The sequence below is a fragment of the Siniperca chuatsi genome, linkage group LG1 (genome assembly GCF_020085105.1).
Source record: "Siniperca chuatsi isolate FFG_IHB_CAS linkage group LG1, ASM2008510v1, whole genome shotgun sequence".
Taxonomy (NCBI): domain Eukaryota; kingdom Metazoa; phylum Chordata; class Actinopteri; order Centrarchiformes; family Sinipercidae; genus Siniperca; species Siniperca chuatsi.
The window spans coordinates 24,640,363-24,660,918 of record NC_058042.1 but is presented as its reverse complement, the minus strand read 5'-3'; the positions used below and the strand labels follow the sequence as shown (position 1 = coordinate 24,660,918).

Sequence of the window (20,556 nt, the reverse complement as noted above, 5' to 3'; positions counted from 1 at the left end):
TCATTCAAATGTAAATTACAGATTCCTAGAGAATTCTATACCCCAAAATTGTCCTGGTATAGTCACAGGTCAGTGTGGTCTTCACTTGTGAAAATAAGAAAAACAGCATCAAATCAAATGTGTCATTACAGAAATTAAATGACAACAGAATGAGGTAAAGGACTACAGTATATTGTTACGGTATCAGGAGGTTCATGACTCAGCTCCCTTGTAGACTGGCCTAAAGCCAAGATCAGCCTTTTGCAACTGATGGGTCACGACCCATAACTGTCCCTCCATAAATAAATCATATCAGATATTGTTTAAATATGTCCTGACATTGCCTCAGCTACTTTCACTGACATTTTTAGCTCTCATATGAATTTCAAACTTCTATCTGCACGCAAAAACTGTGGTGCCACAGCACAACCACAGTCAACTTGTGTTAATCAGTTAGCAGCTGAGGGTTAAGTGCCTTGCTCAAGGGTACCTGTAGTCATTAGGGAAGGAGAGTGATGGCTTATTCACTTACTCCACCAGGATAAGGGAATAAGCCATTTCTATGTTATATTATTTTTTTTCTGTCAATCATATGGTATGGTATCGCAATAAAAAAATTATTCCTCGAGCAATGATTACACTTCAATTCAGTTGAATATTTAAAGACACACCCACACAGGGGTTTGCACTTATGTTGCCTGATTAGACTTCTCAGGGCTGTGTGGGCATGTATAGACTACACTTGCTTGACATCTCATTTTGATGCATCTATTGTGGTGGGAAAACTTACACTGTCATCATTCTTATTAGTACGTAGACTTTGGGGACATCACTTAATTCCCAGCATAGCTCTGCCCAACTTTAACCTGAGCAAAGGTCTAATCTGCCAGAGTAATTGAAAACACTTATGTAGGTGCGCACTTTGCTGATTGATAAGCCTTGTGACTATAAAGACAAGAAAATTAACATTATACAGTTACGTGAGGAGCACAATTTAATTATAATTGGAAAACAAGTCTTTATTTATAATCAGTCAATCTGAAATTAGTGAGTTCTGATCCCATTCAGTGATTTCTTATACATTAGCTTGTAGAAAGAAACACCAAAACTGACTGTATAATAAATTAATATATTTATAATCTACACTCTTGAATAACACAATATAATGAGCAGAATTGAATGTGGACATGAAATAAGTGTAAGACGGAAATTACGAGTGGAATACAGTGAATTAAAATGAAACAAAATTGAAATGAGTTAGACATTTGGGTGACACCAATAGCAATTGGGGGAATATAGTGGATGATAATAACAACTGCCAACCTTTCTTAGCCAAAGACAGCAAATAATGCCTTGAGATCAACTTTGGCATCAAACTCTACTGTCTCCTTCAATGTTATACGGTACTGAGGTCTTGGTGTCGGCCTTTGCAAGACAGAGGTTGAGGTCATGAAGCAGGGCTAGCTGGTTTGTTTGTCAGGGCTGAGATGAAGGCTCTTGGGTCAGCGATGCTGGGTCTTCCCCAGATTTGGCTGCTCTTTCTGTATGATCAAACAAACTTTAGCATAGCAGGGGACGTTGTCTCTGGGTGAGCACAGGCAGCGTCTCTTTAAATTGCAGAATTGTGCTGCTAATGCACAGCTGAAGATATTTCCCTCTGTGGTTGTCACTGCAGAGTGCTGGATGCTGACCAGATATGGCTTCCAACATTATTCGAATATAACCAAATAACCAAATTATCTGTTACACTATGCAAAAGATATTTCAACAAAGCAAAAAATATTAACCTAATATTGAGGAAAAAAATACAGCATGTTGCAGCTTAAGCCGGACGTAAAGAAACTTTGGCTTTGAGCCAAGCTAATGGTTTTGGTGTGGTTTTAAAAAAGAAGGGAAAATAAAAGACGCATTTTACATTAATATTAATAGTTGCAAATGCAAAGACAAAAAATTTAAATGTTTATTACATTAACAACAGAACTTGTTTCAAGGAAGAAAGTTGTGCATAACATTTCACATACTACCTTTTCAGTCCATATTGTGCACTATGTAAAATCTATAACCCATTTTAGAAAGTATATTTGACCAACATGATAGTTTTTTTAAGCTTTATCTTGTTGAATGACTCAACCATTATGGACCATTATCATATGACACGTCATACAAAATACACCTAATAATTACTGCTGGTTAATTTTGACCAGTTATCTTAATGCATTTGTGATGCAATTTTTGTAATGTACGTAATGTACTGTAATTGAGCTACAGCCACAATCATGGCTGACAGCGTCTGGGATATGCCGCTGTTTACTGTAGCAGTGACTGGAACATCACTTATAAAGCACTGTGCTGCACTGTGGCTGCACTCTGTCTGGACAAATCACGCTAAAAGAGTACTAGTGTTTAATGAGTGTTGATTACCAATTAGGGAGCTGCCTTTGTCTTTACAGAGCCAACATCCTGACATCTGCATGTTAAGGTTTGACAAATGAAGCATTCACCCTCTTCCAGAGCTAGAGTTGATACACAAATGACTTGATAATACCCACGAGGTATCGCCTGTTTCGTCCCATTAGAGCGTAATGATGCAAGAATTAGGAGAAAAGGATGACAGATAACTAGATCACCTTATCCCACTCGTGTGTGTTTTGCAAAGAACTGGCTACAAATGAAATGTATATATAAGCAGATTCAGTGTAATAGAATTCTGTACCACCTACATAGAGATAAGTGGACAGTAGCTATTGGTTTTTATTATAGGATGATGTCAAAAACAATTAATGTATGTAAGTAGCATGTGCTCACACACACATCCTCTGCCCACCATAAAATAAGGCACTGTCTAGAACATGCATTCCCTTCAATTATAGGTAGCTATAATTGAGTTTATTACGTCATATGACTTGGTACATACTTATAACTTTTTTTTCTATCCTCATACTCTGCTTGTTCCACCCTTTACAATTCAGAGGCTATGTGCCTTTGAGCAAGGCACTGAACCTCCAACTGCTCCACTGTCTTTACATTCAACTTACTCGCTAACTACATGTCTAGCATGTTGTAAAAAAAAAAAAAAAACACGTTCCGTAATCAACTTGCTTGGACCGATAAGAGCCCAAAAAAGAGTTGGCTACAACTGTGACAAAAAAACTCATCTGGGATTTCCTGTGGTTCTGAGGTAGAGCCCCTCGCATTTGCGAGTCAGACTAGAGAAACCTCCAGAGAAAAGGGGTGCACCTCAGCCACACCCACTCCCTATGCTCTGAGGCACTGCCTCCCCAGGCCCTGCATTAATGTCCAGGGACCTATTTCCCCCCTTTTCCCTAGTGCATCTGATTAGCAGAGCACTCTAAAACACTCAGTTTCTCACAGCCGTACAATCTCTGCCACTCTCCTTTAATGAAAATGAGTGTCAGTTGGAGGCATGCTAACCTATTTCTCACAATAGTACAATCTGCTCTTTTCTCCTAATGAAATCGCAGGTATGCCAGTTTAAGGTTATTATGCCGCAAGCAATTATACTAGCCGCTGTGATGTGCTGTCCATTCTCTTATCATTCTGGCTGAGACTGAGGAATACTTTGTGCAAACCTTTAGAAGCAGATGCATATAGATGAGAGATGCTCATGTGTTACGTCATGTCTCCAGAACACATGATTATGGATTATAACCGAGTGTGGATTAGTGTACATGTGGGTGTGTGCATGCCTGTGCGTCTGTGTGTGCAGCCGTGCATGCACACACATGTGCGCCATGCGTGCCTCCGTGCATGATTGCTTTTAAGCATGCATTTGCTGCTTTGAGAGGAGAGCGAAGCATACCAGTGGGGGATGAGAATGTGAGGGTGTGTGCATCCTCAGATCATATTGCCCTCACGCCCATCCTCAGCTACATTCTGCCTCCCTTCTCCTAACCTGTGTATTTCCCAATAGTGAAATGTCTGCCTGCAGCCCTAGGAACCCAGCCAACATCACAACAGATTGTCTCCCCTCATAAATCAAAATATTACCATTTATTTGGCCGGCATGACGCGAACCAGTCTCATCGCATTTGCTCAGTGTGAAACAACACCATTGCTCACATGCGTTCATGTTGTGCGTTATGCATAACAACATGGGAAAGGTGAGAATCAAGCAATTGGACATTTGTGGACTCGACAGTGTTTGTATCAGAGCTGTATTTTAGAACAAACAAGACGATTAAATAATAATCGGGGTTTTTTGTATTTTTCACCCCAACTACATCGACAGATTATGCCATCATTCCCAAATAACGTTTCATTAATCCATTGACAGGGCCACGGAGGGAGGGAAGGGAAGCAACAAGAAGATATAGGATGAAGTCAAACAGTCAAGATCCCCCTGCCATGCAAACGCGCATCCAGCGCCCAAATGGGCTCCGCCTCTGCACATACCTGGTTGTGTCAAATCCCCGTGCAGGACGCCAGTGGTAGTGAGCACAGCGAGCCGTGTAGAGCCGATTCCCCGGGTTTCAGCGAATGGTCGGTGCGAGGAGCGCTGCCGTGGAGGGGAGGGAGGGGAGAGAGCGGCTCGGTGCGCAGCTGCCTGCTAATATCAGAGCTCACAGCATCTCTCCGCGTCCGTCAGACGCCACATCCCACTGCCCTGCCTCCGCGCAGAAACACACACACACCTCTCCTCCATGCCACCTTCTGCAGCCTACTCCCCTCTCTCGCTCCTCTGCTCTGCTCCCCTGTTCGCGTTGTGGGGGGCCGAAGATGCTGCCTTTTAATGCCGCAAGGTCTTGGCTTTTATTTGCTCCACGATTGACACACACACTCACTCACACACAACTCCTGCTCGTAGACAGTGTCATAGCACGGGATGTCTAGTCCAAAACGGGATGCAGACGGGTGGTGGTGGCGCTGATGGGGAGGCAGACAGCGTTTCTGCTGCTCATGGCTGCCCAGACTGAGGCTATACTCCCCGGCTGGAGAATGTCTGTCCCTCCCCTGTACAAATCTCTCTCTCTCTCTCTCTCTCTCTCTCTCTGAGCCGGGCTGAGAGAATTGAGCCCACAGACACACACACCAAGATACCCCCAAACACACACACGCACACACACAGGCTTGCTCGAGATGAGTGAGAGGGAAGCAAAAAGAAAAGGAGGGAAGGGGAAGTGAGGATGAAATTGTGTGTGTGTGTGTGTGTGTAAAAATTCTGTTGGCTAGATATTGGCGAGATACTATCTGATCCCAACACTGCAAAAACTACACATTCCGATGGAAACATTAGAGTGATGTAATAGGTCAATAAACCTTGAGCAACACCGTGCGTGTGTCACGCACGCGCGCCACTGCTTTTATGCTCGCGTGCACGGGTTTGTGGGCATGCCTGTGGGGCACGAGTAGCGCACTTTCATCTCTTACTGTCAAACACACAGTTATGATCCGAGCCAAGCTCCAGTCTCTACAGAGGACCGTCCCCACCTGTAGCCTACAACACACATAGCTTCATACACTCATCTAATAACGTCTCTTACTGGAAATTTCGTCATACGTGATTGCTCATTCGCGTTGCAAATTAGTCATCGATGTAGCATAGCCTATTAAAACACCAGCGTCGGGAAACGCACGTGGCTGAATTTCACAGCTGTGAAAAAAAATCAATTATTTAGAATAAAAATACACTTAACCTGGCGACAAAATGACAGTGCAATGGAGGAGAGGCAATTTTAGCCAATTGCTTTAATTTGTCCTTGTGTGACATTTCGCTAATTGAGGCTTTAATTTCATGTTGACGGGGACAAATGAAGACGGACACAGTGAAATGAAAACATTGCAGGTAGAGTGTCACATGATAGTCCACATCATTTCACCGACTCCCCCAGACTGGGTGATGATTAAGCATTCAAATAAAACCCATCTCTCTCCCTCTCTATCTCTCCGTGTGAGTCTGCCTCCCTCTGTCAGTCTTGCTCTCTTCTCTCAGCTGGGATGTGTGTCATGCATTTCTCCAGCAGCCACTAATTGTCTGGCCTTCTAGCGAAATCACATCTCTGTCACATGGGGGAGAGGTAGGATGTAGGGAGATGTGTGAGATTGTGTGCGCAAGCGCGTGCAGGTGGGGGTTGGAGGAGAGGGGTGCAGATGCAGATGCTGTGTATGGCCGCTGCTCGCCCCCTGCTGGTGATAAAAGCAACTAGAACCTCAGCTGTTTCTGAGCCATCTGACCCAAATGATCCCCTCCAATTACTGCAGTGCACTTGTGTTCAGCCAAAGATAGCAGAGCAAATGCTGATTTATTTTAGCATTTGACATGGTTCAGTTCATGTCTAATGTGATCTAAGACTGGGGTAAATGAGCAAATTAGTTGTGCCTGAAATATATTATTGAGTATTTCATTCCATTTCATTGTGCAACATCTATCACACACTGTAGTGCTGTTTCTCACAGTTCAGTACAAAAAGTAATTTCTGTAAAAAAAACAAAAAAACCCCAATAATGCCTAATACTACATTGTTGGGTTCACCCATCCTTTTCTCTTGTGTATTTTCCTCTTCCACTTTCTGCCTTCTCTGAACAGAGATCCTTGCTCCTGTTTGTGCCTTCAGCTGCTAAAGGACAGCTAGCCAAGACTCCCGAGGTCTTCTCCACCTCCATCCCCCACCCTCCTCTCTTCTCCTCTCCTCTCCTCTCCTCTCCTCTCCTCGCTCCAGCCCTTGCCTCTGCAAGCCTGTATAACAAATATCTTCCATTTCTTTTTTCGGGCTCTATCTCTCTCTGACTGTGATCACTCACAATGTTTAGTTATTATTTCAAAATGAACACTTTCCATATTAAAGACACCCATGTCTCTGATTACTAATGTTTTGTCTTTATTGTAGATTCAGCTGACAACAGGGAAATAAACTGGGTATTGGCTCTCATTTGCAATGAACCTACTCAGAACCTTTCAGCAATATATTCTGATCTGGCAAACAGTAACCTACAACAACCTCTGTACACCCCAATGACCTGGTAAACAGATTTAATGAGCATTGCTTCTTAGCCTTAAAACTCCAATGTGCTCCTGGGTTTGTACAACCATAAAGTTCAGGATGTTCGACCTGCTCATTTCTCTGAGCTGATTGCAAACAAACAAAATAAACTCAGGATCATTTACAGCTAACAGGCTTTTAAACATCACATTCAGTCTAAAATCATGCCCTTTTACAAGGTACAAGGTAACCATCATTCAGAAAACACAGATTGTCCTGTTGTGCAGAGCTGATTTAACCCACCTTTTACATATCACTTAACTTAGGAATCCATCTTCTAGCCCATTTAACAATGTACCGCCATCTGTTCTGAAAAGAGTCACTGACACTATTGACTACATGTGAAGAGCACTCCTGTTACTGACTGTGTCCCCAACTACTTTGAGCAACCACTGCACCTCTATTGAAAAAAACTAAACTCCCCCAGAACTATAGACCTATCTCTTTACCTATCTCTCACTATCACTTACATCTAGGTACAAGGGAACAAGATGTGGAGTTAGGGAGTAAGGGGGGATGTTATGCTGTAGGTTACCTACCCCATTTTATTATTATGGGGTACATGAGCATGATGAGAGCTGCACACAGGTCACAAATGAGTGTCCACCATCAACGTTTGCCAGTGAAGTGAGTGGCAGCTGAAACTGTCTTCCATGGAGCTGTTGTTAAGGGTGCTATATATATGCTTTGTATAGTTATTGCTTGTGGTTTTAGCATTAGGTCTGCTCAGTTTTGGATGCAAGTTGAAATAGTGTAGACGAGACATGCTGAGTTTGAAAGTTATGAAATGACCCATAGCTCATCGTATCATATTTTAATTTGATATTGTGCAATGACAATAAAATAAAGTTTTTCAATTACTGTAGTGTTCGTGTCCTTTACTGTTCATGAAAGTTACATTGTGACACGACATAAAATCGATCATCTTCTACAACTGCCTTGGCAGTTAGATGGACACTCCTAGTTTTCAGCTCAGCTGTATTTACTGTAGAAACCTCATCATAACTGTACTCTGTAACAACAATGAATAACACCCTGTGTAACAGCAGTGTTAATCCACATAAACCTGTACCACCTCAGGCTAATGAAGTCCTCTTGTTAGTACAATGTTGTATCCAATAATTAGGCCGACTTTACAAAATACATAATAACATATAGGCTACAAACATACAGTACTGTATGTCCCTGAACCCCTGCAGCGTAGTTAAGTAGTATATGGTAATTTTTAAATAAATTGCAACAGATTTATGAAGTGCTACAGAACTCATTACCCCATCTTCCCAAAATACCTACAGTATAAATTATTTTAAAGTTCCCAGATTGTTACCTCCTATTCCCTAATTTACTCCCTGATCTTGTTCCCTTGTACCTACATGTAAGTATTAGTATGTACTGTATTGGAACACAGTTAGTACACAAAAGTACATTGTAAACTGAGAAGAATTATTACTTATTAACTAACTAATTATATGCTGCAGACTGTAATCTAGAGCCTTGCCAACATTTTTTTATTAATTCCTATCTGCTTTCCGCAAACTTTAACTCAACAGAGACCACTGTCCTTTGTGTCATAAATAATATTTTGATGACATTTGGTGGGCGGACTGTTACATGCTGCTTCTACTCAATATCAGTGCTCCATTTGACAGTATTGATCTTTCTGGATAAGCACTAAAATGTATTTCTGGAACTGCACATGCATGGTTTAAATATCTGTCAAATAGAAAGTTCTAGGACTTCACAAATGATTGCGATTCCTCAGTAGCTCATTTTGTGGTGTGTCTCAGGGATCTATTCTTATTCTGTGTATTTGTTCCCCCTAGGCCACGTATTTTGCCATTTTAATCTCTCTTATTGTTGCTAGGCTGATGATAGAACGCTATACTATCCATCTCTTATGGAACCATAATGGACCAAAAATTTCCTTAGTGTGATGAAAGAAAGAATTCCTCCAAATTTTCCGCAGCTTAACTGTGACAAAACAGAGATTCCTTTTACTGACCTTATTCATCTATTACATCACACTGATAACACTTTGTTGACCCATGAGCTCAGGTCCAAACAGTCGTGAACTTTACAGCAAAGCCTTTGGACAAAATCAAGACATAGTTCACACAACACAACGGTTTCTCTTCACTGCATTTCAAAATTTACTTTTGATTTACAAGGCATTACATGGAGAAGTCTCAGGTTCTCAGAGCAGGAACTGTTTGGTGTTTCAAGGGCAAGGCTGAAAACTAAATATGATATTGTGTTTGTCTTCATAGCTCATCATCATCTTTGGAACAGCTTCCCTCAAAGCCTCAGATAGACCAAATCAGTACAAATTTAAAAAAAAGAAAGTTCTGTTGTAACTTCTGTTTTGAACAGTATGTCATCACTCACATACACTCTAGGGAGACTATATTTGTGTATTGTTCTTTCCTCTGTGATTATTACTATTAATTTGCCCCTTATATTATCTTTTTCTACCAAAGGGTTACCTCCCCACTCCTAATCTGTTGGCTAAGATCACTGCTCTACATAAAGCACAGAGCCAGAGAGCCATACCTCTGTGTCTGTGTGTGTGTGTGTGTGTGTGTGTGTGTGTGTGTTTGCTTTGTTTCCTGACCTGCATAGGTGACGCTAAATGTTGAGCCACTGTGCACATGTGACCTTTGCAGATACAAGATTTGTAACATCATGGCACAATAGTTGAAGCTTTCATCTTAAGCCAGAATAATAAAAAATATCATACAACCAACTCCCATGACAGACCTTTATCCTCTTGAGGCAGAAACACAGGCAAGTTGTCACTAATGAGACAGGCAGATGGCCTTTATATAGCCCTTTAGTGGTTAAAATCCATCCATTGACACATTAAGGGATGGCCGTGGGCTGATGTAGCATTAAATCTAGCACATGACCATCAGCTTGAAGGAAAATATCTTTTCATTTATGTTGAGAAGAGAGAGAGCACATTAAAGGAGTGTATTCAAATCACACAGCTGTCGACACACAGCTGGCATCAATTCATGTTGCCTTCAGCACTATAGAAGATGATTAACATTTTCATCATATTAGCACCTGGTGAACCAGAGAGAGTTTATTATTGTTACTGGGGATCTACAGAATAACAAAGAAAAATTGTTGTGAATTGAAAAGAGGAGGCTGGAACCCGTCCAGCGATGATGAAGTCTTAAAGTTGTGCTTGAATAAATTCACACCTGAAGCAGCTCAAGGAACATGTTTCCGGGGGTCCATTAAATTCGTATTGTATAAAAAGATTCCAGTTCTGTTGACCATAGCCATCAGTTTCCCAATTTGTTAGCAAAGAAACCAGACTAAGAGTCTACAGTCATGCTAGCAACTCTTTGAGGCTGTACTTGAGCTAAATGCTCACATCAGCATGCTAACATGCTTACAATGACAATGCTAACATGTTGGTGTTTAGCAGGTACTAACAGGTAGCACTGTTTTCCATGTTCACTATCTTTAGCATGTTAGCGTGCTAAAATTTGCTAATTACCACTAAACAGAAAGTGCAGCTGAGGCTGATGGGAATTTCCTTGGTTTGGGTTAGTAAGTATTGGTCAAATTGAAATTTTAACCCGATGATGGTAGTAGATACAAAGTGAAAGGATCACCAGAGTTGTTACAATTTATCCTGAGGGAGACATGATTGTCTGTACCAAACATCATGGAAATTAATTCAGTAGATGTTGAGATATTTTAGTCAAAGTCATTGGGATTCATCCTCTGGGAACCATGAATGTCTGCACAAAATTTCATGGCAAACCATCAAATAGTTGTTGAGATATTTCAGTATTTCTGGCTAAAAATGTCTGCTACTGAGCTCTGTGGAGGAGCAATAAAAGTAGATTGGGAAAAAAGGTTAAAAAGAACAACTTCTACAGATTAAAGAATAGTGTGAGGATTAAGTACAGGCCAGCCAGTGCAATTTGACAAACATTTGTGTGTTAGCATTCAAAGCATTGTCTAATGTCCATTTTAGTCTCAAAATGTCACCACTGAGTATGGTCGATTTTCAAGTTTCTTTTCTTAAACAGTCACAGAAAGTGACAGCGTAAAGATTAAGTACAGACCACCAGGACTAGTTTGACATATAATTTGTACAGTTTTTGTCTGTACGAAATGTTTTAGTAAATTTACATTTGTGGAGATGTGGCCATGGAAGAATGCAAAGGACGTAAAAGTGGGTCTTTTTTTCTCCCATAATATTTTTCCCAATGTCTCATGTACAGTAAGTTACAATGCCCGGTTGTATCTAGTCACAATTTAGCATTTATTCACATCCATCCTATCTTTAAAAATGCAAATGACGCTTCAGACTAACTTCAGTGTTATTAGATTTTACCGTGTGGAAGAAAATGTTCACTGCTACAAAACATGAGCAAAACACATATACACAGTCAGTCCTCAAAGCTCACTGGAAGGTTAAAAGCTGATCAATTCAATCTGAGAGTGAAAAACCACTTTTAAGAGATCACTAAGTACACAAAACCTTAAAAGGCACTGCTGTGAAATCATGGATAGGGACTTTAATACAAGTGTCAAGATAAAGATGAAGAGGGCTGTGTTTGGGTTTTTGGAGTTTTCACTTTGTGAAACAAATGTGGATTTTTTTTTTTTTTGCACTCCTATGTTTATTATTTTTTTGTCATGTTTGGATTGCAGCCTACAGTCTGAGAAAGAGAGTGGCCTTTGGGTTCACAAGACGTTGAGAGAGATGCTATGGATCAATCAGAGGGTGTTTAAGTCTCTGGCAGAGTCAGAGTCCTCTCCTCAATTCGCCCAACTGCTGCATTGCAGATAAAAAAACCTTCTCTGCCAGCCACCTTTTACACACAACAGGGACCAGCTAACCAAACAACAAATCACACACCAATCAGGTAGAGGGTATATTTTTTCAGCAATCAGTCTTTTTTATTATATATGAAATAAAGCAAATATGCAGTTCAGAGTATATCAAACAAATGTTGAGTTAGCTTTTGACATAACTGCCTATTTAATATCACAATTACAATACATAGACAGTACATATACTGTAATCCTAGAATGGATGGTAGAAATCTATCTCTGGTCTTATTGGAAACAACTCAGTCTATATGTATTATTGAGGTGGTGACTTGATATAAGAATAATTGAGGTTATATTCAAGCTGGATTTTATTCTTCTAGATTGACAGTGTCATCCTTTAGCCCTACAACAACCAAAAACTGGTTAACACACATCTTCTTAACACTTTCAAACATCCGCACTGGCATAAATGATCTCTCTATATACAGTAGCTCTGAATGATTACGACATTTTCACGAATGCAGTCAATTTGGTGCTTATTTAGTCTTGCTCACTCACTTTGCTGTTGCATTCAAGTCATAGCTCAAGCTTGAGATAGTTCTTTACGTGTTGTACTAAATGTTCACATTCAAAATCATTTGCATTTATTATTATATATATTTATATTTACTATAGCAGACATTTTTCATTTTGTGTATGGTTTACTGATGTAAGGCCATTGGGGGATGTGCTGCTATATACTTTTGCTTAATTGCACTTTAATGCCAGGTGAATAATAAAGGGGGGGAAAAAATCCCACATAAATATCTTGTAATTATCACTACAGGGCTGGTCTTGATGTGTTTAGCAATTGGCATTCACAGAAAATCTAATTTTGATATGCAAGTGGCATTAGCACAATACCACAATATACAAAATTGCAGGAAATTGTAGACAAATATCACTGCAGTGAAATAAAATTGACATGATATTGTTTTTGGGGGGTTCATCTGTGTTAGATGTCCATTATTAAACTATTTTACTATATGTAATTAAACATTAGTGAAAGCTAGAGAAAATGCTAGGGTAATGTGGTTTCTCAGATATAACAAAGAAAACACTGCTACTACTATAAATAATAATAATGATGATGATGAAAAAAACAACAACACTATGTAAGTCTTTGGGTTTATTGCCTTGGGGTTTCATAATGATATAATGTGGTTTGTTTAAACTGCCATTTGATAATGAAATCCCCAGATGATGTAAGTGTAGAGACTCTGTAGTCTCCAGTTTGAATTATGTATATACCAACAGAATTCAGATGTGGCAAAGCAATTTGTCTCTACTCAAGTACAGTATGGTACATTTGTGCTGCTTCACTGAGCTAATTATCATCTTTGCTGTTGACTGCAGCAGGTAAACCAGGATGTTTTGAGAGAGTGAGTGAGGCTCAACACTTAAAACCTTAATGGGTTGCGAGCTTATCCTTGAAAAACAGCATGTCATGCCCCAGACGACAAACTGCCCTGCTCCTCTGAAACCCCTGGCTTTTTTGAGTGGAATATTTCACAGCTGGGATCACAATAATTATCCTTGCTGCTCACGCTGTCTAACAGTAAAATTGTCTCAATTACCGCTGTTGTTTACACCCTAACTAACTGTGATTAGCTGTCAGTATGGAGTTGGAGGTGATTTGTCAGACTGCAATGTACAATGGTAAATGAAAGATGGTAACTCCATGTGGTTTCACAGTTGTTTTCTTGACTGTTAAAATAGGGAAGCAGGTTGAGGTGTTGTTTGACACCTGTCAGAGCCAGAAACATTCCTGTATACAATATGTTTCAACTAGCACTTGGGCTGAGCAAGTATGGATAATCCAGTCGGACTTCTGCAGTGATATCAGCAACTTGTTGGCTTATTTAAAAAAATATTAGATATAGTGTTGTATAGTATTTTGAGTGTTGAGCAGTTTCCCTCTTGATGATATTTTCACCATGTAAAACTCTTGTTTGAAAACAACCTGATGTAATCTTTTTACTTGCATTTAAGACATAATATCATACTGATGAGTGGTGGCAAAGAACTAAAGGTTCAGCTGTCCTGGTTTCTTGTTGTTGGCAGCAGAATTTCTGTCATCCTTTCGTGATTTATACTTGTGTCATAAATGTGGCCATTAAATGGGGACTTCCTGGCATCTTGTCATCACTGTGACTCCAGGAAGTCACTGCTCTCGGCCAAGAAATAGTCCAGAAATTAAATCAACGTAAAGCCACAACTTGATATTTTTACACTTAGGTTTTGTACAGATTTAATGAACAAGTGTGTTAATTAGCAGTTTTAGAGGTGCTAATGGGTGGATTCCCCCCCCCCCCCCCCCTTCGTTAAAGCCAGGCTAGCTTTTCCCCCCGCTTCCAGTCTTTGTGCTAAGCTAAGCTAACTGGCTGCTGTATGTAGCTTAATATTGAATGAACAGATATGAGAGTGGTATCGATCTTCTTATATAACTCTCGCTGAGAAAGTCAATACGTGTATTTCCCAAAACATGTAACTATCCCTTTAAAAATACAATACAAAACGAAAACATATGGATTGAAATGACCTGGGGGGTTTGTGTAATGCCGCATTTACCAGTCTAGTACACTTGACTGCTGTGGGGGTATATGCTCACCATCAGCAAATACAACATCAATTAAATTCAACTTGATGACAAGGCTCAATATGTGACTTAATTTGGCTTGATGTAACCTAACAAATGAGGACCTGAGACTCAATTTGAGAATTGTCCCTTTGGCTCAGGAGAAGAACATAAAATTTGAAAACTTGTGACCAGCAAGGGTGACGAGTCTCACCTCTGGGTTGTGGTGCCACTGAGTGATTCAGCCTCACCCAGAGCTAGGAGCTGCCTGTCTCTCTCCCTCTCTCTCTCTGTCTGTGTCTGTGTGTGTTACTCTCTCTCACACTCACACAATCACCAGAGAACAGTCTATAGCCCAGAGGTGACAACCTGTTGATTTCCATTCCTGTCCTTAGCTCATCTCACGTCTTACTTACTTGTAGCTGAGTCACTACACACACACACACACACACACACACACACACACGCATACACACACAATATTACCCTACACTGTGCACAACCATAACCCCTGATGTGAAACATTTCACCCAGAATTGCATAGCCCTATAAGAACAGCATGAAACTAATAAGAAAGCTACACATAAATATAACTGACACATGCAAACGCTCAGTGTCAACAAAGTTGAGAAACACCATCAAAACCATAAGGTAACCAAAAGCCATATAATCACATACCAGGATTCACACAGCAATGGTGAAGCTATCCCTTATTTTCTCTTTTATTTTCTCTCACTCACACACCCAGAGCTGCTCAGGTGTGGATGCCTCATGCTTCAACAATGAGAGAGAGCATAGCTGATTATCATTAAAATTAGCTCTGAGTGGTGCAAAGGCTCTCTACAATAAAGCGTTAGCGGCATGGCTGTGTCAGCACAGCACTTCCTGTTTACTGTTTAGTCCCGCAGCAGGCTGCAGACGCCAGATAACAACAGCACAAAGCATGCTGGGAGATAAAAGCGCCACAAAATGGGCTGGGGGCCCCGTAGCGCCTGTCGTTGCCTGATGTGACATCAGTCAGTATTACTGCTGAGAACAGTACTCCAGCAAACAACCCTGCACATAAGAGAAAGAGGGGATGATGGAGAAAGCAGGAAAGAAAGAGAGATGTGTGTTTGTGATACAGTCAACATATACTATAGTATGGTCAAACATTTACAAAACACTAAAACTACAGTTGTTTTAGACTTGGTAATTCATACCGCATTTAGCTATTACATAAATATGTTTGAGTCAAATTTATATTGTGCCCCATATGTTTGTGGTTGAATGATCAAATTTTTCTATGATAAGGAATCTTGCCTGAAACCAAAGGATGTGAAGAATAACAGCTGGTCCAAGGCTAGAGAGGTGGACCCATAAAATAGACCACAGATTTGAATCCCAAGTAAATCAGCTAATATACTGGGGGCAAGTGCTTAAATTGCCACTTAGTATCAATCAGCAAGACACATATTTCCTTTTCCAGTTACAGGGTCATGAAAGTCATGAAAATGTAGTTAGTATGGGTGGATAGAGAAACTAAAGGGTTATGTATGTGGAGATATTTTTAAATTATTATTATTTTATTACTATTATTGTGTATATATCTGAGAAATTTTTTTTCTTCTTCTGGGCTAATTTATAGTGTATATATATACAGTGCAGCCAGAACAGGACAGTAAGACATTTTTCATTGTACTGGCGCTGTACTCCAACATACTGGATTCAAAATGAAACAATGACTGTGAGGTTAAAGTGCTGACTCTCAGCTTTAAATTGAGGGTGAGATGAATTGTGTTTTATACACAGTCCCCTTTTTTTAGTTTCAGGATTCCAAAGCTTTTGTAGTCAATGTATATGTATATGTATATGGTGATGCTCTGGCTGGTCTGTGTTGCTAATATTTTCACATCCTGCTTGTTTTGGAGCTTTTTGGTTTCAGCCTGGTCTTCAGTGGGTGAAACACAAGTTCATTTGGACTGATGTCAAGTTAATGACTGATGCCAGTCAAAAACATTTCAGTTTGACTTAAAAACTCCCTGGTATCCTGGACTGTATGTTTAGGATTGTTGTCTTAAAATTGCGGGATGGCTACGATTCCTTCACTGTTCACCCAAACACCTATGCCTCATGGTGGTGTTAGAGGAATAGTTGGGGGATTACCAAAGTCAGTGGGATCCATCGTCTAGGATCCATGAATGTCGAATTCTTCAGTCTGGACTTAACTGATGGACCGACAGACCGACATTGCCATCCCTAGAGCCATGCTGCTAGCATGACTAAAAATGAGTAAGCCTTGGTATGAACAGTGCAAAGATGATCCTGGTTCAAGTAGCATACACATGCCCAATAAAAGCAATTTAAACTTTGTATCATTGTTCTGGCATTTCATTGTTAATGGCAAACTTTTAGAAAACACTGGTGTGAATTAGAAGCTTTGAACACATAAATGGTGTGGTCACATTTATCCACATTAGGACATGGCTTAAATGAATATGACTGCAGCCACACTGCATGCCAGGTTTAAAGCTGAGACACCCATTCAGTTTTAAAAGGTCACACCCATTCCTCAAAAATAATGGTTTTTGCTGGATGAGCTCTCTGCTGATTCCTCCATGAGAGTACAACAGCAGCAAAGATGCTGCTCCAACCTGTACTATTTATCCACACTGTGAAAAGCCTCTATTGGGAAGTTCACTGCACCCATGGGAATGGCCTAATTAAGAGTGAGTGCAAACTTACACATACAGTTGTTGTACTTGTGTCCTTGTGACATACCTCCACTGACATCCATGCCTGTGCCATTAACTCTAACCTTAAACATCTGTACTACATGCCCAACGTGCAATGCTTACCCCAATCTAAACACTAAATTATATTGTCACAGACACGCCAGGCTCCACTACACCACACACACACCGCACTCCCTCACCCGAGTACTAATTCCAGTCACCTGTCACCAATCACACACCTGCACCTAATCATCACTCCACTTCCCTATAAAACATCATCCCTCACCTCAGTCAGTGTCCGGTCTCGTTAGGAATAAAGACAGAATTTCTACCTCCACAACGCCATGGACTCACCCACGTGTCTACAAGACGTCTCCTTGTCTCCAGAACTCCAGTCTCAGTCCCGAACATCGCCAGACTTCAGTTTGTATCACTCCAGGTCCCGGTCCCGTGCATCACCTCTCTCCAGCGTGTGTCTACTGAACCCCAGAACTAATCTCTGACTAGCTAAAGGACGGTATCATTATCCTCTACACATTTGCAGTTACCTTGTTTACAATAAACTATATCCATATCATCTTGGTGTCTAAGGGTCTGCTCTATCCGTAACAGAAGACCGGACCTAACAACAGGATTGCAGCATGAGTGCCACGGATCCGTTCCAGGAGTTGGTGGACATCCTGTGCCGTGGCCTCATCGCTCCACCATCAACCACATCCACCACCGCCACTTCCGCTTCCGCTCCAGTCACACCAGCAGTTCTGCCCTGTACCAGTCCCATGGCCAAACCAGCGCCCTTCTCTGGCTCGGCGGAGGACTGCAATGGTTTCATCTTGCAATGTTCCCTGGTCCTGGGGATGCAATCTTCATGGAGGCATTGGCTGGAGGGCGCCCAACATCCCTTCACAGTATTGACAGATCACAAAAATTTAGAATATCAAGAAGGCCAAACGACAATCCTTGCCAGGCACGCTGGGCCCTGTCTTTCACTAGATTCCATTTCAATATCTCATATCGCCCCGGAACCAAGAACTCCAAAGCAGATGCGCTATCCCGTCTACACGCTCCTGAAGACACCACTGACAAGTAAGAACCCATTCTACCCCAGCATGTCTTCATAAGTCCTATTCAATGGTCAGAAACATCTGTTCCCTCCTCCAATGCCTCCACCAACACTCCGCCGGGCTGTCCCTCTGGTCATCAGTATGTCCCAAGAACCCAGCGCAACCAACTCATCCACACTTCTCATACATCTCTGGGCACTAGTCACCCCGGGGCCAATGAAACCCTCTCGTTGCTACGAGAACGCTTCTGGGGGCCCAATATGGCTAGGGATGTGAGAAGGTACGTACAAGGTTGTCAAGAGTGTGCCATGTCTAAATCTCCACGTCATCTTCCCACAGGCAAACTGTGTCCCCTTCCGATGCCCAACAGACCCTTCCCATGGTCTGGAGAGCCCTCGGAGGTTCCCGCCTGTAGACTACTGGTTCAGAGAGAGCGAGAGGGTCTGGGACGTGGCTCACTGTCAACTCTGAAGAGCACTCTGCAGGCGCAGGTTGACAGTCGACCGTAGGAGATCCACCACTCCAGAATACCTACCCGGCCAAAAGGTCTGGCTATCCACCTGCGACATCAGGATGCACCTGCCCTGCAGAAAGCTAAGTCCCAGATTCATTGGCCCCTTTACCATTCTAGAACAAATAAATCCAGTCACGTACAAGCTCCAATTGCCTGCACAGTATAGGATACACCTTACCTTTCATGTCTCCCTACTCAAACTGTTTCATCCTTCTGTTCCCATCTCCAGAGCCTGGCGACCTGACAGATCCCCCCCTTACCACTGATCCTGGAGGACGGAGCCGCCTACCAAGTTTGAGAGATCTTGGACTCCCGACGCCGTGGTGGCAACCTGGAATACCTCGTGGACTGGGAAGGGTACGGTCCTGAGGAGAGGTCGTGGGTCCCCTGACATGACATCCTCGATCCCTCTCTTCAAACAGAATTCCACGCTGCCCATCCAGATTGGCCTGCCCCCCGAGGAAGAGGACGGCCAGCATGATGTCGGGGTCCCCAGTCCTCAGAAGCGGACCGTGGGGACGCCACGGACTCACCCACGTGTCTACAAGACGTCTCCTTGTCTCCAGAACTCCAGTCTCGGTCCCGAACATCGCCAGACTTCAGTTTGTATCACTCCAGGTCCCGGTCCCGTGCATCACCTCTCTCCAGCGTGTGTCTACTGAACCCCAGAATTCATCTCTGACCAACTAAAGGACGGTATCATTATCCTCTGCTCATTTCCAGTTACCTTGTTTACAATAAACTATATCCGTATCATCTTGGTGTCTCCGGTCTGCTCTATCCGTAACATATACCTGACTTTGCAAAAATGTTAGTGTAAAAGTCCAATTAGCACACATGATACTTCAAGCATGCAGAAGTGCACAGAAAGACATATACTGTACTTTACTTCACAAACAAAACATTTACATCTAGTATACTGTAGATGAAGGATGTGTTGATAGTATAACCTCCTGGATGGCTCCTGGCTAGAATGTAGCTGTAAATGTCTGTGCATATGTCTGTCACTGGAGAATATGCCTGCCCTCGCTACAACAGGCTAATTACATTTCAGTCTCAGTGATAAATGTGGCTCTGCTTTGATTTACTTGCACTTGCCCTTGCTGTATTCATAGGCTTTACCATCTTTCTCTCTCTCTGTCACAAACATATACACACGTACACCAAGTTGAATTCCCCCTGAGAGCAATTATGAGTCCTACAGTATGTACTTGTGTTATTAATCTCTTCACTGACTCTGCTGTGACAATACAGCACTTTCTGTGGTTATTTACAGAACAATTCCTTGCCAATGGGTTTTACTGGAGCTTATAATTACAGGCACAAATAAGCTGATGTATAGAAACCCAGCAGCTCGAAGACTGAGTTTGTTATTGGGCCGGTGCCGAGAGGAGTGTGGAGATGATTCAGCTCAACGACATGGAGGACCAGTGGAGTGCCTAAGCCAACTATCACAGTTAACCACATAGTTACATGTAAGAGGAATATACTATGTATATTTGTATACCCACTACTGCTGCAGAAGCAGATAACAGCACAGCCCAGTAAGTGTGGCGATTAGAAGGTAAAATGATGTCTAGTCATCTATTAAAACTGGACTGGATTTTCTTTTAGACTTTTAGCTTACATTAAACTTGCAATAACTGATTATTGGCTGCTTCGGGGCAGCAGAAACAAGCTGTAAACACAACTCTGACATCCTATATAAGCAGTTTTTAAGTGTATATGGCTAACTTGTTAGTGGACAGCCTAGCAGATATAGAGTAGTATTAGTATTCATTTGGAGTTGTGTTTCTGGCCACCTGGCAAATGTAAGGTCAAAATTCAGTCTCTTTTTAACTGAATAAAGCTGATGAGAGCTATGAGAGTG

General features: G+C 41.6%; 2 protein-coding genes across 8 annotated transcripts in view; one reads left to right on the top strand and one right to left on the bottom strand.

The window, feature by feature from the left end:
* Positions 1-4,986, bottom strand: part of LOC122876750 (protein unc-13 homolog C) — a 108,389-nt gene extending 103,403 nt beyond the window's left edge. For 4 of the 5 annotated variants that reach the window (XM_044197420.1, XM_044197430.1, XM_044197459.1 and 1 more), the window contains exon 1: positions 4,393-4,986. The gene's annotated coding sequence lies outside the window, so the exon portion shown is untranslated. The remainder of the gene's footprint in view (positions 1-4,392) is intronic. The other variant, XM_044197449.1, reaches the window with a different exon arrangement.
* Positions 1-19,403, top strand: part of LOC122876766 — a 31,214-nt gene extending 11,811 nt beyond the window's left edge. Inside the window, exons 1-3 of one of the 3 annotated variants that reach the window (XM_044197472.1) lie at positions 16,975-17,625; positions 17,721-18,194; positions 18,512-19,403. In XM_044197472.1, coding sequence (XP_044053407.1) covers positions 17,750-18,194; positions 18,512-18,681 — 615 coding nt within the window. In that variant the 5' untranslated portion in view covers positions 16,975-17,625; positions 17,721-17,749 and the 3' untranslated portion in view covers positions 18,682-19,403. Of the gene's footprint in view, positions 1-16,974; positions 18,195-18,312; positions 18,489-18,511 lie in introns of those variants that run through there. The other 2 variants (XM_044197482.1, XR_006378132.1) reach the window with 2 other exon arrangements.
* Positions 19,404-20,556: the final 1,153 nt, after the last annotated feature.